The 17227-nt window shown below is 39.3% G+C and overlaps 2 protein-coding genes and 1 non-coding gene across 3 annotated transcripts; 2 read left to right on the top strand and 1 right to left on the bottom strand.

Annotated features, from left to right (window-relative positions):
- Positions 1-5274: 5274 nt before the first annotated feature.
- Positions 5275-6951, top strand: LOC145112396 (uncharacterized). Its single transcript, XM_079048562.1, has 3 exons — positions 5275-6343; positions 6428-6555; positions 6694-6951. The coding sequence occupies exons 1-3, from the start codon at positions 5275-5277 to the stop codon at positions 6949-6951; spliced, it is 1455 nt and encodes a 484-aa protein (XP_078904688.1).
- Positions 6952-9732: 2781 nt separating this feature from the next.
- Positions 9733-12313, bottom strand: LOC145112395 (uncharacterized). Its single transcript, XM_079048561.1, has 5 exons — positions 11840-12313; positions 11432-11779; positions 10636-11232; positions 10188-10452; positions 9733-10040 (listed from the first exon to the last, which is right to left on the bottom strand). The coding sequence occupies exons 1-5, from the start codon at positions 12311-12313 to the stop codon at positions 9733-9735; spliced, it is 1992 nt and encodes a 663-aa protein (XP_078904687.1).
- Positions 11790-11896, top strand: LOC145118312 (small nucleolar RNA R71). Its single transcript, XR_013713268.1, has one exon. It is a non-coding gene; the product is annotated as a small nucleolar RNA R71 (small nucleolar RNA).
- Positions 12314-17227: the final 4914 nt, after the last annotated feature.

Genomic DNA, 17227 nt, shown 5'->3' with positions numbered 1-17227 from the left:
GACGTGAGTTCTGAATGAACCGGACAGTATATCGTTGATACTTATCAGCCCATTTTCTATTAAACTAAATGGCCCAAGACTAATCCATTTCTGATGAAGAATGAATGGACCAAAATTAAGCCCAGACAGGACCCACGACGTGAATCCTTAAGGATTCACGACGTGAACAGTAACAAACACGGGACCACAGATTAAAGAACACAGAATCCCTTTGACCAGCTCATTCTTTATTCCCACGAAGTGAAAGAGAAAACTGGTCCCCCCTTTGCTCCGATTTCGGCCGACATACACTCCATTTTCGTTTTTGCTTACGTAATCTTTCGATCTAAGGTAATACTACTTTATTCTCATGTCTAACTCTTCTTTAATAGTTGAAACTTAGGGTTAGGGTTTTTAATTAGTTGAAATGTCGAAAATGTTCCCTAAAAATCCCGTAATAGCCTTGGAATGTTGATGATTTGTGGTTGACATTAGCATAGGAGTAAACCCCAAGCATTGTATTGGCCCGATTTCTACAAAAAATGGACAGTTTCAGTTTGCGATGACGAACTCACGACGTGAATTCCTAGGAATTCACGACGTGAATTCTGGACTGGACAGTTTCATGTTTCTTTTATTTCTAATCTGTTGGGTTATTTCTTTTGGCTGTGTTTGCTGTTTGTTTTTACAGGAATGGGTCCCAGAAGAGAAGTTCCAACCGGGGTTTCTAGTCTCCACCCGTTTTACGTCTTTCCAACGAATATGTCACGGGATATATATACGCGTTGGAACAACCGGCTAGGATGGTTGTACAACCGGGAGATTGCTGTTGCACCCACTATTGAATGGGCACGTTTGAGGGAGGTCGGGCTTATGGATAGGCTGTCCCCGTTTCTTACTAAAATTTTTATTGGAGATGGTTTTTCATTCACTTGCTCGGGATGGCTCAATCTTTTCCGTGTCCAAGAGCGGGTCTATAAGGAGTTGTGTGTGGAGTTTTTCGCCACAGTGACATTCCATGAGAATGTCCAAGATCCACATTATCCGCAAGCACTGGTTTTTCGTCTCGGGGGTGAGTATCGGGAATGTAGCCTCATGGAATTTTCTTGGAGGGTTGGTATATATGATCACCAAGAGGCGATGAGTCCTGAATTTGGAATGTTTTTGAGGGAGGCAACTAGAGGTTATGCGGAGGGTGTCACAGGATTTGATTTCTGGCATAATATTGCCTCCGGAATATTCAATTCTGGAGTGTCCCCCGAGAGCAGCATTCGATCTCCCATCCACCGAGTACTACACCGATTTATCACTTTCTCCATCAATCACAGAAGGCGTGGGGACAAGGTGACAAAGCAGAATCTCTTCTTTTTATGGTGCATCTTGCAGCCGGGAGTGTGTTGCAACATTCCCTATTTTTTTAGCACGCTTCTTGGCTGGCTCTGCTGCCAGTTCTCGCCCCGGGAGCCCTATTTGTGGAGGGCAATTCATTACCCGGTTGGCCCAATCGTATGGGTTACTAGTTCCCGATATCACTCGTTCCATGACCCGCATGGATGGTCATGAGTTTAGCATGGGGTATTTGGAGACCATGCGGGTTGTTAGAAACTTTGGGTCGCATTGGGGAATAGTACCTTCAGATGATGAGGGTAATGAGGGTGACGAGCAGCCTGATACACAACCAGAACAACAACCACAGCCACGACCTAGGAGAAGAAACGTGAGAGGAAGAGGAGAGAGAGGACAGCCAGTACATCAAACTGCACCATTTGTAGGAGCACCTTTTGGGGGTGATATGACTAGGTATTTTGACCAGTTATCAGTGAGCGTAAACTGGATTGGGGGTACCATGGAGAATGTGGTTCGACACCTTGGGGTGGAGCAGCCGCCTCATTTAGGATATCGCTACCCGATATGCCCTCGATGGAGCGAGTATCGAGGACAAGGAGGAGATGGTGCAGGCACTAGTGGAGCAAACGAGGAGGATGAAGATGATTGATCGTTTAGTTTTATTTTGTTTGTTTTAGACTTATTTGGTTTGTTTTTATTTTGTTTTTAAATTTGTTTGGATTGTAAGACTTTAAGATATTATGTTACTTTGCTCTTCTTTTGTTGTTAACTTTCAGCTTGCTAAGGAGTCTTGGGGAAGGAGTAAGGTCGAGTCAAGAGTCGTGTTCGTTTAGGCGAGTGTCGTTCAAGTCTAGAAATTGAAAGTCGAAACCCACAATTGGAAATAAGTGTGGGGTGAGTTGAGAGAGAGGTTATAGTTAGAAGAGTCGTCAAAATACACTGAATTTAGAAGGGTCTTAATTCGTTAAGACGTTGAGTGGAGTATATGTATTTACAAGGAAGAAGGCAGTTTCAATTCTGGTTCACCCAGACTTCACATCGTGAGCCTATATTGCTCACGTCGTGAGCAAAGTTACAAGGAAATTCAGAATGCGCGATCCAGCGACTTCACGTCGTGAGCCTATACTGATTCACGTCGTGAGTTTTGAAGCCCACATTGTCTACACGATTTAGAGGCTTGCACCATTCTTTTTGAAGATTGAAGTTTTGATTGATGGTTAGTTTCGCAAGTTCAAGTCGAAGTTCTTATTTTTGAAAAGGTCCAATATTTGAGATGCATATTTCAGCCACACTTTTGGAGATGATCACGCCACTATCCCAGGGGAGTCTGTTCCTTTTTCTCCCTTTTTCTTAATTTTAATTTATTTTATGCATACAATGAGGACATTGTATGTAATAAGTGTGGGGTAGGAGGTAGAAAAAGTAAATTAGTAAATTGCTAGAAATCTTAAGGAATTTAAAAATTTTCATGGGTTTGAAATAATAATCTAATTTTAGTTCTAGTAATAATAATTTGAACTTAAGTTGCTAGTGTTGCATTGGGATGATCTGATAAAGGCTCAAATGTTTAGTTGAGCCAATACACGTTATAGTGCATTTGTGGCCTCCCTTTTTCTAGTGAAATCATGGGACAAAAACACAACCTCGCTTAGTTTGAGGGATGCGATATGTTTAGCAGCCTAAACGTGAAATGTATCCAGGAAAATTGATATCCTTAACCAATAAGGGTTGAAGTAAAGCGCCCCTGCTTAAGCATGTAGGTTTTTGAGTGATATAAAAAAAAGTGAGTACATGTAAAAAAAAAGAGAAATTACCAAAAAAAAAATGAAAATTTGAAGAATTTTTGGAGCATAAAAGTATCAAAGTTTGAAGATCAAAAGATCAAAATTCTAAAAGTTGAAAGTTGAAGATGCCAAAAATCATGAAAGAAGTGAATTCAAAGAAATCAAAGATCAAGCATCAAAGAAGTGAAGAATTCAAGAGCTCCAAGTTGTGGTATCTTCTAAAAGTTGTAATTCTCTAGTTTATGTATGCTTGGGTGGCTTTACAAAAATACATTGAGGTTAGAAAATCTTCTGCGGATGGATTCGGAGGGTTGCATAAAATGAGAATTGTTCGAAAGAAGTGGGCGAGTGTTTATGAGGATTGTGAGTATTTAGAATTGAGGGAGGTTACTTAGGAAAAATTTAGACACAAATGCATGCGTTGAGGTCTTGGCATAATGGTTGAGCTTGAGTTGGATCGTTCTATGTGATGTTGGTGATGAAGGTTAAGTTTAAAAAAATAATAATAAATAATTAGATTTGCTTGAGGGCAAGTAAAGAACAAGTGTGGGGTATTTTGATATTGCCATATTTATTTATATTTTTAGACAATATTTGTTTACATTTTTATAAATATTTTGGTTAATTGCATAGGTTAATCGTACTTATAAGGATAAATTGTTATTTGCAGCCAAAATAGAGGCATTTTCGAAGTAAGGGGCCAGAATTGACAATATTTGGAACTTTGGAGGCTTGAAGGGAAGAAGGATGAAAAACTTAGCAAAAGAACGTTTTCACGACGTGAACAATTTATGATTCACGACGTGAGTCGAGAATTCTAGAAGATATGCATGCGGGTGGAAGAGTCCTTGCCGAACACGGTTATCTCATATTCACGACGTGAATCCTTATGGTTCACGACGTGAACTCGGGAAATCAGAATACTATAAATTCCCTTGCCCATTACGATTTGAGAGACTTTTGGCTGATTGAAGGGTTTCCAAAAGGCGATTTTTAGCAGAAGAAAGGTCCTGGAAAAAGGTTTTCAAGACCAAAGGAGTAGAGGTTCATAATTTAGTTTACTTATTTGATACTTATGAACATGTTTGCATACTTAGTAGGTGTTAGTTTGTTAGTTGCTATTATGAGCAGCTGAATCCAGCTACTCTTGTTTAGCTAGATGAAGCTTCTAACTTATGAATAGCTTAATTTTGTATGGATTTATTTAGTTGGTAAATTGCTTGTGTTTGATTTATAATTACCTAGCATGCTTATGGTTGTTTCCTTAGTTGCTTGATTCCATGTTTTGTGTAGCTTAGTGACCATTAACTGCATGAACTTGTTTACCTAATGATTTAGTGAACATTAAATTGTTAGAGCTAGGATTGACTAATCTTAGTTAGTAATTAAAGTAAATAAGCTTAGCTGTGCTAGAGAACGTAGATTATGACTATAATTGCGTTTACATAATAAATCTTACATAGCATATTCATATTCATAATTGGTTCTGTGTTTAAGCGTGTGTGACCATACATAGTTTTACATGAATTAATTAAATATTGGTAAAATTAGACTTAAATTACTAATATAATTAAAACCAACTTGATAATCCATAATTATTAGCTAGCCATAAGGACAAAGTGGATTCGAACCAAACAAGAGTGTTTTTACTTATTGATTGAATTTGAGCTAAGTTCGTCTGATCTTGTAAAATCAGATAAAACCCTTTTTAAACTTGTTAATAATTAGGTTAATTTGATAGCAAGTAGATTAATTAGTAACACAGTTCTCTGTGATCGATACCCGACTTACCCAAGCTATACTATAATCTGACTAGGTACACTGCCTATAGGTGCATAGTTGGTCTAAGTTTGTTAGGTTATAAATATTAAAATTAGTGGGTACTTTTGTGCACATCAATAGTTGGTTAAGCTTCTATATCAAGTTTGTTAGTGATTAGCTTGTATTAATATTATGTTTCACTTGTAAGATGCAACCAGTTAGTTAACAGAGGAATAATAAAACATATTCCTTCTCTCTACTTTTTCTTTCTCTCTCTACATTTCATGTTCATGTTCATACCAAAATCAACATGGTATCAGAGCTGAATCTGATTCATGCTCAAAGTTTGATTCATCTTTTTCATTAAGATCCGTTTAATTCGTCTTCTTCATCTGTTGCTTCAATGGCGCCGACTGGAACAGTACCTGAAAGTTCTAATTCCGCTAGAACTCAAATTACTTCTTTAGATCCACTCTATCTTCATCCCTCAGATCATCCTGGTATGCAATTAGTTACCAAACAATTTGATGGATCCAATTTTGGATTGTGGAAGAAGGCGGTTACAATTGCACTATCAGCAAAGAACAAATTGGGATTTGTCAATGGCAAAGTAACTAAACCTTTCGCTAATCACATCAATTTTGATCTCTGGCAACGATGCAATGACATGGTGATGTCATGGATTCTGAATGTCTTCTCTAGTGACATTGCTGAATCTGTTCTCTATTCATCCACTGCTGAAGAAGTTTGGAAAGATCTTAATGATCATTTTGGTCAATCGAATGGTGCAAAACTATATCAACTTCAAAAGGAAATTTCGGATCTCACTCAAGGAACTAGTGATTTGGCTAGTTATTTCACCAAACTGAATAAATATTGGGATGAATTAAGTGCTCTTTCGATCATTCCCAATTGTACTTGCTCTGCAGCTCATGAGATGCAAGAACTTCAGCAAAATCAAAAGCTTATCAAGTTTCTAATGGGAATAAATGGAGATTACGGTGCTATTAGAGGAAGTATTCTGATGATGAATCCTCTTCCCACAATTACCAAGGCCTATTCTCTTCTCATTCAAGATGAGAAGCAACGTGAGGTACAATCTCCATCACATTTTTTACCTGAATCTACTTCAATGAATACAAGATCCAATGTTACAACAAACAATTTCAAATCCAGAAACGAGAACAAGAAGAGTCTATCATGTTCTTTCTGTAAGAAAAGTGGTTATACAGCCAATAAATGTTATAGACTAATTGGATTCCCAAAGGATTTTAAGTTCAACAAGAACAAGGTTGCTGCTAATGTTTCTGGTCAATTTACCTCACAAGATGGTCCTAAAGAGTCTTCAACTTTGACTCATTCCATGCAAGAACTCTCCAATGATCAGTATCACCAATTGTGTTCTCTATTGAGCAAGCTTAATGACAACAATGTTGGACAAGAATCTTCACAAGTCTCTGCAAATTTGGCTGGTAATGCTTTATTCTCCCAAGATATTTCTGATTATCCAATTAAATGTCATTGTCTTGAAACTAATACAATTACATGGATAATAGATTCAGGGGCCAGTGATCATATGTGTTTCAATAAATCTGCTCTTATTAATATTCAAAAGCTCAAAAATCCTTATCGTATCACTTTGCCAAATGGTCAACAAACTAATGCTCATGAGTTTGGGAGTGTTGTCTAAGCCAGATCTGTTATACTTCATCATGTTCTTTATGTCCCTTTATTCAAATTTAATCTTCTTTCCATAGCCAAATTGTGCAGACAATTAAGATCTTTAGTTGTTTTTTCAGAACATTCTTGTTTCTTGTTGCAGGGCCCTTCTCAGAAGAGGCCTCTGGTTCTTGGTAGACATCGTGTTGGGCTTTATTTTCTTCAATCAACTTCCAGTAGCAATGAAAGAGTAGTACTTTCTGTTACTTCAACACCAAAATTTCATTCATCCGTTTTGTTTCCATCTTGTAATGTTGTTTCTAAAACAGTTTATGTATCTGTTTGGCATAAAAGACTTGGCCATCTTCCTATGTACAAGCTAAGGAAGAGGTTTAAGCCAAAGAGAAGGGCCAAAGCGTGATAAATTTGATAACTTTATGACTATGAGGGTTTAGAGGAGTCCATATATGAAGTTACAACTTCAGATCATGCTCAATACCATAAATGACCCATAAATATGCTAGAAATGGCCTTAAGCCCTTGAATGAGGATATCTAACACTAGAATGATCAAGGTAACAACTTGTTACCTTCAAATGGAAGCCAAGAAGGAGTAGGTACTGGATCTACAAGCTTCTCCTTGATCCAAGCTCTTGAGTTTTGAAGTTTCTTTCACTAAAACCACCTTCCCAAGCTTTCAAACAATCAAAATGAGGAGTAATACATTATTAGGGTTTTCTGAGGTCGGGGGGGGGGGGGGTAAGAGAGGCAGAGGGTGGCTAATGAGCCTTTAAATAGGGTGCAAAACCTTGGAAATTATAGTTTCATATTCCAGCTCCAACTCGTCGAGTAGGTTCTAGAATCCACGCGCCTTTTACCTTCTCTACACGACGAGTTGGGGCATCCAACTCGTCGAGTAGGTCAACAAACATAAATATAAAACTTTAAAATTTATACCTAGGAGTCGGGGTGTTAGATCTCCGAGTTTGTTGTTCCTCTCACTCGTCTAACTAAGAAGAGTGTGGATTTTGTTTGGGGGGTCTGAGCAACAAACAACTTTTGAGACACTATGACAGAGATTGTGTGAGGCCCCAGTGTTGGCCCTTCCAGAGGGCGTTGATGATATGGTAGTGTACTGTGACACTTCCATCACAATGTTGGTCGCGATACTCATGCAACGGGGTAGAGTGATTGCTTGTGTGTCACGTCAGTTGAAACCTCATGATGCTAACTACCCTACTCATGATTTGGAGTTAGGGGATGTGGTTTTCGCCCTCGAGATCTGGAGACATTACCTGTACGGGGTCCATTGCACCATCTATACGGACCGCAAAAGTTTGAGATACCTTATGGACCAGCCGAACCTGAATATGAGGCAGAGGGGGTGGCTCGACGTAGTCAAGGATTATGACTGTGAGATCCTGTATCACCCGGGTAAGGCCAACATGGTGGCTGACACATTTAGTCGCAAGGTGGTGAGTACACCTAAAGGAGGGTCGTGTATGAGGGTGACGATTACCTCCCCGCTCTTGGAGTTGGTTAGGGAGGCACATGCAGAGGGAATCAAGGAAGAGAACCGGAAGAATGAGAAGATCAAGGGTCACTTTTCTATCTTTGCCACGGATAGTAGAGGGTTGTTGCCACGGTGTGGTAGGGTATGTATTCCGGGTACCGGAGGGATGAAACATATTTTGATGGATGAGGCACATAAGTCTCGACTTTCTGTACATCCTCGTGCGACCAAGATGTACTCAGACATGAGACTCAGCTACTGGTGGCCGTGCAAGAAGAGGGAGATTGCTGAGTATGTGGAGAGGTGCTTGACTTGCAGGAAAGTCAAGGCCGAACACCAGATGCCTCATGGCAGGCTATAGCCTTTGGAGATTCCCATTTCGAAATGGGACCAGATTTCTATGGACTTCATCATGAAGTTACCCCGGACTCCTCGCGGTTTTGATGCTATTTGGGTGACAGTTGATAGAGTGACGAAGAGTGCACATTTTCTTGCGATTCAAGAGAGTTCATCGGTCGAGCATTTGGAAAATATCTACGTTCGAGAGGTGATCTCTCGTCATGGGGTGTCGGTTTCTATCGCGAATATAATGGGTGCAACAGCAATCTCTCGGTTGTACAACCATCCTAGCCGGTTGTTCCAACGCGTATATATATCCCGTGACATATTTGTTGGGAAGATGTAAAACGGGTGGAGACTAGAAACCCCGGTTGGAACTTTTCTTCTGGGACCCATTCCTGTAAAAACAAGCAGCAAACACAGCCAAAAGAAATAACCCAACGGATTAGTAGTAAAAGAAACATGAAACTGTCCAGTCCAGAATTCACGTCGTGAATTCCTAGGAATTCACATCGTGAGTTCGTCATCGCGAATCGAATCTGTCCATTTTCTGTAGAAATCGGGCCAATACAATGCTTGGGGTTTACTCCTATGCTAATTTCAACCACAAATCATCAACATTCCAAGGCTATTACGGGATTTTTAGGGAACATTTTCGATATTTCAACTAATTACAAACCCTAACCCTAAGTTTCGACTATTGAAGAAGAATTAGACATGAGAATAAAGAAGTATTGCCTTAGATCGAAAGATTACGTAAACAAAAACGAAAATGGATTGTTTGTCGGCCGAAATCGGAGCAAAAATGGGGGACCAGTCTTCGTGTTCAACTCGTGGGAATAAAGAATGAGTGGGTCAAAGTGATTATGTATTCTTTAATCTGTGGTCCCGTGATTGTTACTGTTCACGTCGTGAATCTCTAAGGATTCACGTCGTGAGTCCTGTCTGGGCTTAATTTTGGGCCATTCATTCTTCATCAGAAATGGATTAGTCTTGGGCCATTTAGTTTAACAGAAAATGGGCTGATATGTATCAACGACCTGTTGTCCGGTTTATTCAGAACTCACGTCGTGAATCATAATGATTCACGTCGTGAATACTATATGACAATTTATATATATATTTTTTATCCAGGTTTGTCTATTATCTAAATTCTGAATTACCACTTCATTTTTAGGGACCCCACACTTAGTGTTTAATTATGAATAAAGTGAGTTGGATGATATGATCTATGTTTCTAGGACTAAAATGCAAAAACTAAAAAGAAAAAGGAAAAAAACGCAAACCAAACTCGGGTTGCTTCCCGAGAAGCGCTTCTTTTTGAGGAGTCTTGAGCTGGACTCCGTGCCTCCTACGTTGATTCGTCAGAAGAATCCACCACCAGGATCTTTTGCTCCTTGAAACGCCTCTTGTAAGCTTGCACTCGACGAATATATGCCTTTTTAGAATTTTCCTTTTTAGCCATGACTTCGTCTCCATCGAGCTTGCGTTTGATCCCTTGAATCTTCAATTTTCCATTATTTTTAAGCTCCCTAGTATCCTTCTCTTCTTGCACCACTGGACTTGTGACTTTTAAAGTAACATCCTCTTCATCACTCGACATCTCATCATCTTCCTTGCTTACCCAAGAAGTTGGATTCGTGTAGGCAATGACTTCAACTAAAAATGAAACAGATGCTCCCGGTTTTGTTCTTTTAACTTGTTGGATTGTTTTGATTTCTTATTCCATGAGCTTCTCTAATTCTTCAAGTTCATTCTCTTCATCTATGTTGAAAACCTCTTCTTGAGCATGACTCCCTTGGAAACCATCTTCTATTCCAAAAATTTCCTTCTCATCCCCAACTCTCAAAGTGAGCTTGGACTCGCGTATATCAACCAGAGCTCCATCAGTGTTAAGTAACGGTCGACCAAGAATAATTGGTACATTGGGATCTTCTTTCATATCCAAAACCACAAAGTCTATTGGAAAAACGAATTTCCCAATTTTCACGAGAATATCTTCCACAATGTCGCGGGGCTGTGTCACTGAACGGTTCGCCATGTGAATAGTCATCTTTGTAGCATTTAACTTCTGAATATTCAATTTTTGATAAAACGAATAAGGCATCAAATTTATGCTAGCCCCAGAATCGGCTAAAGCATAAACCTTCATATTATTCCCAAACTCACATGGGAGAGTGAGTCGTCCAGGATCCCCCATCTTCTTAGGTATCTCTCCCAACACAGCTTTTGAGCTTTGCTCACTTAGAATCACCTTATAATTCTCCTTTAATTGCTGGCGAGTGTCTAACAAGTCTTGTAGGAACTTAGCATATTCTGGAACTTTTGCAAGTGAATCAATAAAAGGAGTATTAATAGGAATACCCTTCAATTGCTTGATAAACTCCAGATGTTCTCTCTCCAGTGAACTGAGATTAGCTCTAGACGGGAATGGCAAAAGTGGTTTATAAGCTGAAACAGATTCTAATTTTTTCTGTTCCGACCAGGCCCACGACGTGAGCATAGCGGGCTCACGACGTGAACTGGGTATTCCATCAGATTCTTCAATTTCGAGCTTTGGCTTTGGATCGGGCTGCTGTGGCTCCACTTCTAAGGCTTCTAGGAACTCAGAAATCGCCTCTTCTTCAGTATCTATGGCCATTACATGAGATTGAGTCTTCTTTTCAGGATTTTTCGGGAACATCTTCTCATTAACCAAAGTGGTAAGTTGACCAAGTTGTACTTCAAGGTTATTGATGGAGGCTTGCTGACTTTTTATTAATGCCTGCTGATCTATCATCATTACGTGGTGATTCTTCATTATAGCTCTTTGTTCTTCCATTGCAGTGTCAGTAGCATCATGTCTTTTTTTCTGAAGTTTCCATAAATTTTATCAACATGGTCTCTAATTCTGATTTCTTCTCAACTAGTGGTTGCTCTCTTTGGTAGAAACCCCGGCCAGTTTGCCTAAATTTCTCTTCTTTTTGCTTCTTGTATTCATCGTAACGCAGCCACTCCTTCTTTGGTTTCCTCCAGTCTTCATCGTACTTGTCCCCACTTGAGTAGCAAACTTGAGCTTTCTTGTTTCCATATTCATCCAAAGTGCAATCTTTTGTCAAATGTGGGCCACTACATCTCTCGCAACCAACTCGAATTGCATGAATTGATTGGTCCATTTGGGTCAATCTCCTACCCATAGTGCTAAGCATTGCCATCACAGTAGCCATCTCTTCAGTTTGTGCACCTCCACTGCCTTTTATTCCATCGCGTCCTGGGTTGTGATACTCACGAGAATGCTTTGAAAATTCTTCAATCAGCTCCTTGGCTTGAATTGGGTTCTTCTTCGTTAGTGGTCCTTGTGAATCAAGGAGTTGTCTAGTCATGACATTCACCCCATCATAGAATATCGACATTTCTTGCTGAAGATTTAGGTCATGTTGAGGACAATTCCTTAACAACCCCTTGTAGCGCTCCCATGCCTCGTATAATGACTCCCCCGGGTTTTGTTCAAAGTTGGCTATCGCCTTCTTGAGTTTAGAGATTTTGGAGGGTGGGCAAAACTGATCTAGAAATTTCTCACGCAATTGGGCCCATGTGGTGATTGTACCAGATGGAAGTGCCTTCAACCAGTCTTTTGCAGCTCCTTTGAAAGTGACTGGTAACATCCTTAACAAAGCGGTCTCCCTCGGGATATTAGGAGTATTAAAATAATCCGCAATATCATTGACCTCGTCCAAATGTTTAAAAGCATCCTCATGATCCTTCCCAAAGAATGGGATATCCTTAAGTGCAGTAAGGATATGTCCCTTTAACTCGAATGTGGCATTGGCAGGTATCGCAGGATGTATTAAACCCGGCCCCACATCGTCTCGAATGCGCTTCTTGTAATCCCCCATGGCCATCTCATCAATGTTCGCCATTTCGTTCTCCGGCTCGTTCTCGGGTTCACTCATCTAAAGTCCAAATTCTTTTTCTGATTCGTACTCGTTCTCGTGTGGATTAGGAAATTGATTGAAAGCTTCAAACTTGCTCCTTGAGGCTGAACTCGATTCTCCCGTTTTCTTTCCTGACTTCCTTGAAAAGGCTGATTTCAGTTCTTGTAAAGGTGTCTTCTTCGTTGTTTGATCTTCTTTCACGCTCTTATCCTTCTTTTTGTGAATTGCAGACTCGGGATCTTCAAGTGGTGGTACCAAAGGTGTGTTAGAACCTCTGGTCATGAACTCCTGAAATAAAACAAAAATAAAAACGTAAAACTGAACTAAACAATCTGAAATAAACAAAACTAAGGACTTCAGTTCTCACGTCGTGAATCTTGAAGGTTCACGTCGTGAGTCCTGTAATGCAGAAAAATTAAAAACAGAAAAGTAACTTCTTGCAGGTTTTATCCTACAAAAAGGATCGATTAATTTAAAGCAAACAAACTAATAATTAACTAAGCCGTTCCCCGGCAACGGCGCCAAAAACTTGATGTGCACAAAAGTACCCACTAATTTTAATATTTGTAACCTAACAAACCTAGTCCAACTATGCACCTATAGGCAGTGTACCTAGTCAGATTATAGTATAGCTTGGGTAAGTCGGGTATCGATCACAGGGAACGGTGTTACTAATTAATCTACTTGCTATCAAATTAACCTAATTATTAACAAGTTTAAAGAGGGGTTTTATCTGATTTTACAAGATCAGACGAACTTAGTTCAAATTCAATCAATAAGTAAAAACACTCTTGTTTAGTTCGAATCCACTTCGTCCTTATGGCTAGCTAATGATTATGGATTATCAAGTTGGTTTTAATTATATTAGTAATTTAAGTCTAATTTTACCAATAATTAATTAATTCATGTAAAACTATGTATGGTCACACACAATTAAACACATAACCAATTATGAATATGAATATGCTATGTAAGGTTTATTATGTAAAACACGATTATAGTCACAATATACGTTCTCTAGCACAGCTAAGTTTATTTACTTTAGTTACTAACTAAGATTGGTCAATCCTAGCTCTAACAATTTAATGTTCACTAAATCATTAGGTAAACAAGTTCATGCAGTTAACGGTCACTAAGCTACACAGAACATAGAATCAAGCAACTAAAGAAACAACCATAAGCATGCTAGGTAATTATAAACCAAACACAAGCAATTCACCAACTAAATAAATCCACGTAAAATTAAGCTATTCATAAGTTAGAAGCTTCATCTAGCAAAACAAGAGTAGCTAGATTCAGCTGCTCATAATAGCAACTAACACAATAACACAAATCAAAGTATAAGGAAACATGTTCATAAGTATAAGTGAACTAAATTATGGACCTTCACTCTTTTGGTGTTGAAAAACCTTTTTCCAGGACCTTTCTTCTGCTAAAAATCGTCTCCTGGAACCTTATTCTTCTGCCAAAAGTCTCTCAAATCGTAATGGGCAAGGGAATTTATAGTATTCTGATTTCCCGAGTTCACGTCGTGAACCATAAGGATTCACGTCGTGAATATTAGATAACCGTGTTCGGCAAGGACTCTTCCACCCGTATGCTTATCTTCTAGAATTCTCGACTCACGTCGTGAACCATGAATTGTTCACGTCGTGAAAACGTCTTTTGGGTGATTTTCCGTTCTTCTTTCCTTCAATCCTCCAAAGTTCCATATTCTGTCAATTTCAGTCCCTATCTTCGAAGATGCTTCTGTTTGGCTGCAAAATAACAAATTAAACTTATAAGTACCATTATTCTATGCAAATGACCAAAATATTAATAGAAATGTAATTAAATATTGCCTAAAAATATGTACAAATATGGCAATATCAAAATACCCCACACTTGTTCTTTGCTTGCCCTCAAGCAAATCTAATTATTAAATCAAACCTTCACCACCAACATCACATAGAACGACCCAACTCAAGCTCAACCATTATGCCAAGACCTCAACGCATGCATTTGTGTCTAAATTTTTTTTCCTAAATAACCCCCCATACTTTAAATACTCACAATCTTCATAAACACTCGCTCACTTTTTTCGAACAATGCTCATTTTATGCAACCCTCCGAATCCATCCTCAGAATGCTTTCTAACCTCAAGATATTTTTGTAAAGCTACCCAAGCATACATAAACTAGAGAATTACAACTTTTTAGAAGATACCACAACTTGGAGCTCTTGAATTCTTCTTTACTTTGATAATTGATCTTCAATTTCTTTGAATTCACCATCTTTGTGTAATTTTGATATCTTCAACTTTTGAAACTTCAGAATTTTCGATCTTTGATCTTCTTACTTTGATGCTTTTATGCTCCAAAAATTCTTAAATTTTTCACTTTTTTGGTAATTTCTCTCTTTTTTTTCTTTTTACATGTACTCACTTTTTTTAAATATCACTCAAAAACCTACATGCTTAAACAGGGGTTCAACCTTTATTGATTAAGACATATCTTTCCTGGATACATTTCAAGTTTAGGCTGCTAAACATATTGCATCCCTCAAACTAAGCAGGGTTATGTTTTTGTTCCATGATTTCACTAAAATAAGGGAGACCACAAATGCACTATAACGTGTATTGGCTCAACTAAACATTTGAGCCTTTATCAGATCATCCCAATGCAACACTAGCAACTTAAGTTCAAATTATCATTATTACTAGATTCAATTATTAAAAATTTTAAATTTTTCAAATTCACTAGATAATATAAATTTACCAAATTTTCTAGCAATTTACTTTTTCTACCCCTACCCCACACTTATTACATACAATGTCCTCATTGTATGCATAAAATAAATTAAAATTAAGAAAAAGGGAGAAAAAGGAACAGACTCCCCTGGGATAGTGGCGTGATCATCTCCAAAAGTGTGGTTGAAATATGCATCTCGAATATTGGACCTTTTCAAAAATAAGAACTTGGACTTGAACTTGCGAAACCAGCCATCAATCAAACTTCAATCTTCAAAAAGAATGTTGCAAGCCTCCAAATCGTGTAGACAATGTCGGAAAGCATACGCCACATTGTATATTAGAGAAACAGCCCATCGAATCGTCACAATAGTGTCATAAGGAATGGTAGTAATTCCATGTAATGAAGAAGAACGGAACGGAATCAATGTGGTGGGAATTTAAAACTCACGACGTGAATCAGTATAGGCTCACGACGTGAAGTCGCCAGGTCGCGTATTCTGAATTTCCTTGTAACCTTGCTCACGGCGTGAATAATATAGGCTCACGACGTGAAGTCTGGGTGAACCAGAATTGAAGCTGCCTTCTTACATATACTCCACTCAACGTCTTAACGAATTAAGACCCTTCTAAATTCACTGTATTTTGACGACTCTTCTAACTATAACCTCTTTCTCGACTCACCCCACACTTATTTCCAACTGTGGGTTTCGACTTTCAATTTCTAGACTTGAACGACACTCGCCTAAACGAACACGACTCTTGACTCGACCTTACTCCTTCCCCAAGACTCCTTCGCAAGCTGAAAGTTAACCACCAAAGAAGAGCAAAGTAACATAATATCTTAAAGTCTTACAATCCAAACAAATAAAAACAAACCAAATAAGTCTAAAACAAACAAAATAAAACTAAACGATCAATCATCTTCATCCTCCTCGTTCGCTCCACTCGTGCCCGCCCCATCTCCTCCTTGTCCACGATACTCACTCATCCTAGGGCAAATTGGGTAGTGATACCCCAGGTGAGGAGGCTGCTCCACATTGAAGTGCCGAACCATATTCTCCATAGTCCCTCCAATCCAGTTTACGCTCAAGGAAAGCTAGTCAAAATACCCTGTCATATTATCCCCAATATGTGATCCTACCATAAGTGCGAGTGTATGCACCGGCTACCCTCTCTCTCCTCTTCCGCTAACATTCCTTCTCCTCGGCCTTGGTTGTGGTGCGGGTTGATCACCCTGCTGCTCACCACCATCCTCATCATCCGACCGCACAATACCCCAGTGGGTTCCATAATTTTGGACCATCCGCATGGTCTCCAAATAGCCCATACTAAACTCGTGTCCATCCATACAAGTCATGGAACGAGTGATATCAGGAACAAGCAACCCATATGATCGGGCCAAACGGGTAATGAACTGCCCTCCACAAATAGGGCTCCCGGGACGAGAACTGGCAGCAGAGCCAGCCAAGAAGCGTGCTAAGAAATAGGGAATGTTGCAACACACTCCCAGCTGCAAGATGCACCATAAAAAGAAGAGATTTTGCTGTGTGACTTTGTCCCCATGCCTTCTGTGATTAATGGAGAAAGTGATCAGTCGGTGGAGTAGACGGTGGATAGGAGAGCGAATGCTGCTCTCGGGAGACACTCCATAATTGAATATCCCGGAGGCAATATTATGCCAAAAATCATAACCAGTAACACCATCAGCATACCCTCGAGCTGCCTCCCTTAAAAACATGTCACACTCGGGAGTCATTGCCTCATCGGGATTATAAATCCCAACCCTCCACAAAAACTCCACAAGGCTACATTCCCGGTACTCCCCCCAAGATGAAATACCAGTGCTTGCGGATAACGGGGATCTTGGACATTCTCATGGAATGTAACCGTGGAGAAAAACTCCACACACAACTCCTTATAGACACGCTCTTGGACACAGAAAAGATTTCGCCACCCCGCGCAAGTAAAAGAAAAACCATCTCCAATAAATTTTTTAGTAAGAAACGGGGACTGATGGGTTTTAGGTAAAACAAATAAACTAGAAAACAATTCCTAAGTTCACATGCAACCTACTTTGGATCTATGTTTTTAACTATTGAACATACAACTTTGAATTGCAATACAAGAACCCTAGAGGAGAGAGGCTAATTTCGAAATTAACAAACTAGGGTTTAGGGTTTACATACCTTTCAATTGTTATA

This window comes from Lactuca virosa, chromosome 5, assembly GCF_052849685.1.
Source record: "Lactuca virosa cultivar CGN04683 chromosome 5, Lactuca_virosa_CGN04683_v6, whole genome shotgun sequence".
Taxonomy (NCBI): domain Eukaryota; kingdom Viridiplantae; phylum Streptophyta; class Magnoliopsida; order Asterales; family Asteraceae; genus Lactuca; species Lactuca virosa.
Note: the sequence above shows the minus strand (reverse complement) of the source record. Positions and strands in the feature narration are given on the sequence as shown.

What these genes read in the sequence shown, in the direction of transcription:
- LOC145112396 (XM_079048562.1), top strand. Translation starts at nt 5,275, where the DNA reads ATGGCGCCGACTGGAACAGTACCTGAAAGTTCTAATTCCGCTAGAACT. An exon ending in AGTCTCTGCAAATTTGGCTG is followed by an intron (nt 6,344 to 6,427) that starts GTAATGCTTTAT and finishes CATGGATAATAG; the next exon opens with ATTCAGGGGCCAGTGATCAT. An exon ending in CTCATGAGTTTGGGAGTGTT is followed by an intron (nt 6,556 to 6,693) that starts GTCTAAGCCAGA and finishes TTCTTGTTGCAG; the next exon opens with GGCCCTTCTCAGAAGAGGCC.
- LOC145112395 (XM_079048561.1), bottom strand. Translation starts at nt 12,313, where the DNA reads ATGAGTGAACCCGAGAACGAGCCGGAGAACGAAATGGCGAACATTGAT. An exon ending in CGGGGGAGTCATTATACGAG is followed by an intron (nt 11,780 to 11,839) that starts GCATGGGAGCGC and finishes CTAAATCTTCAG; the next exon opens with CAAGAAATGTCGATATTCTA. An exon ending in ATGGAAACAAGAAAGCTCAA is followed by an intron (nt 11,233 to 11,431) that starts GTTTGCTACTCA and finishes TGGAAACTTCAG; the next exon opens with AAAAAAAGACATGATGCTAC.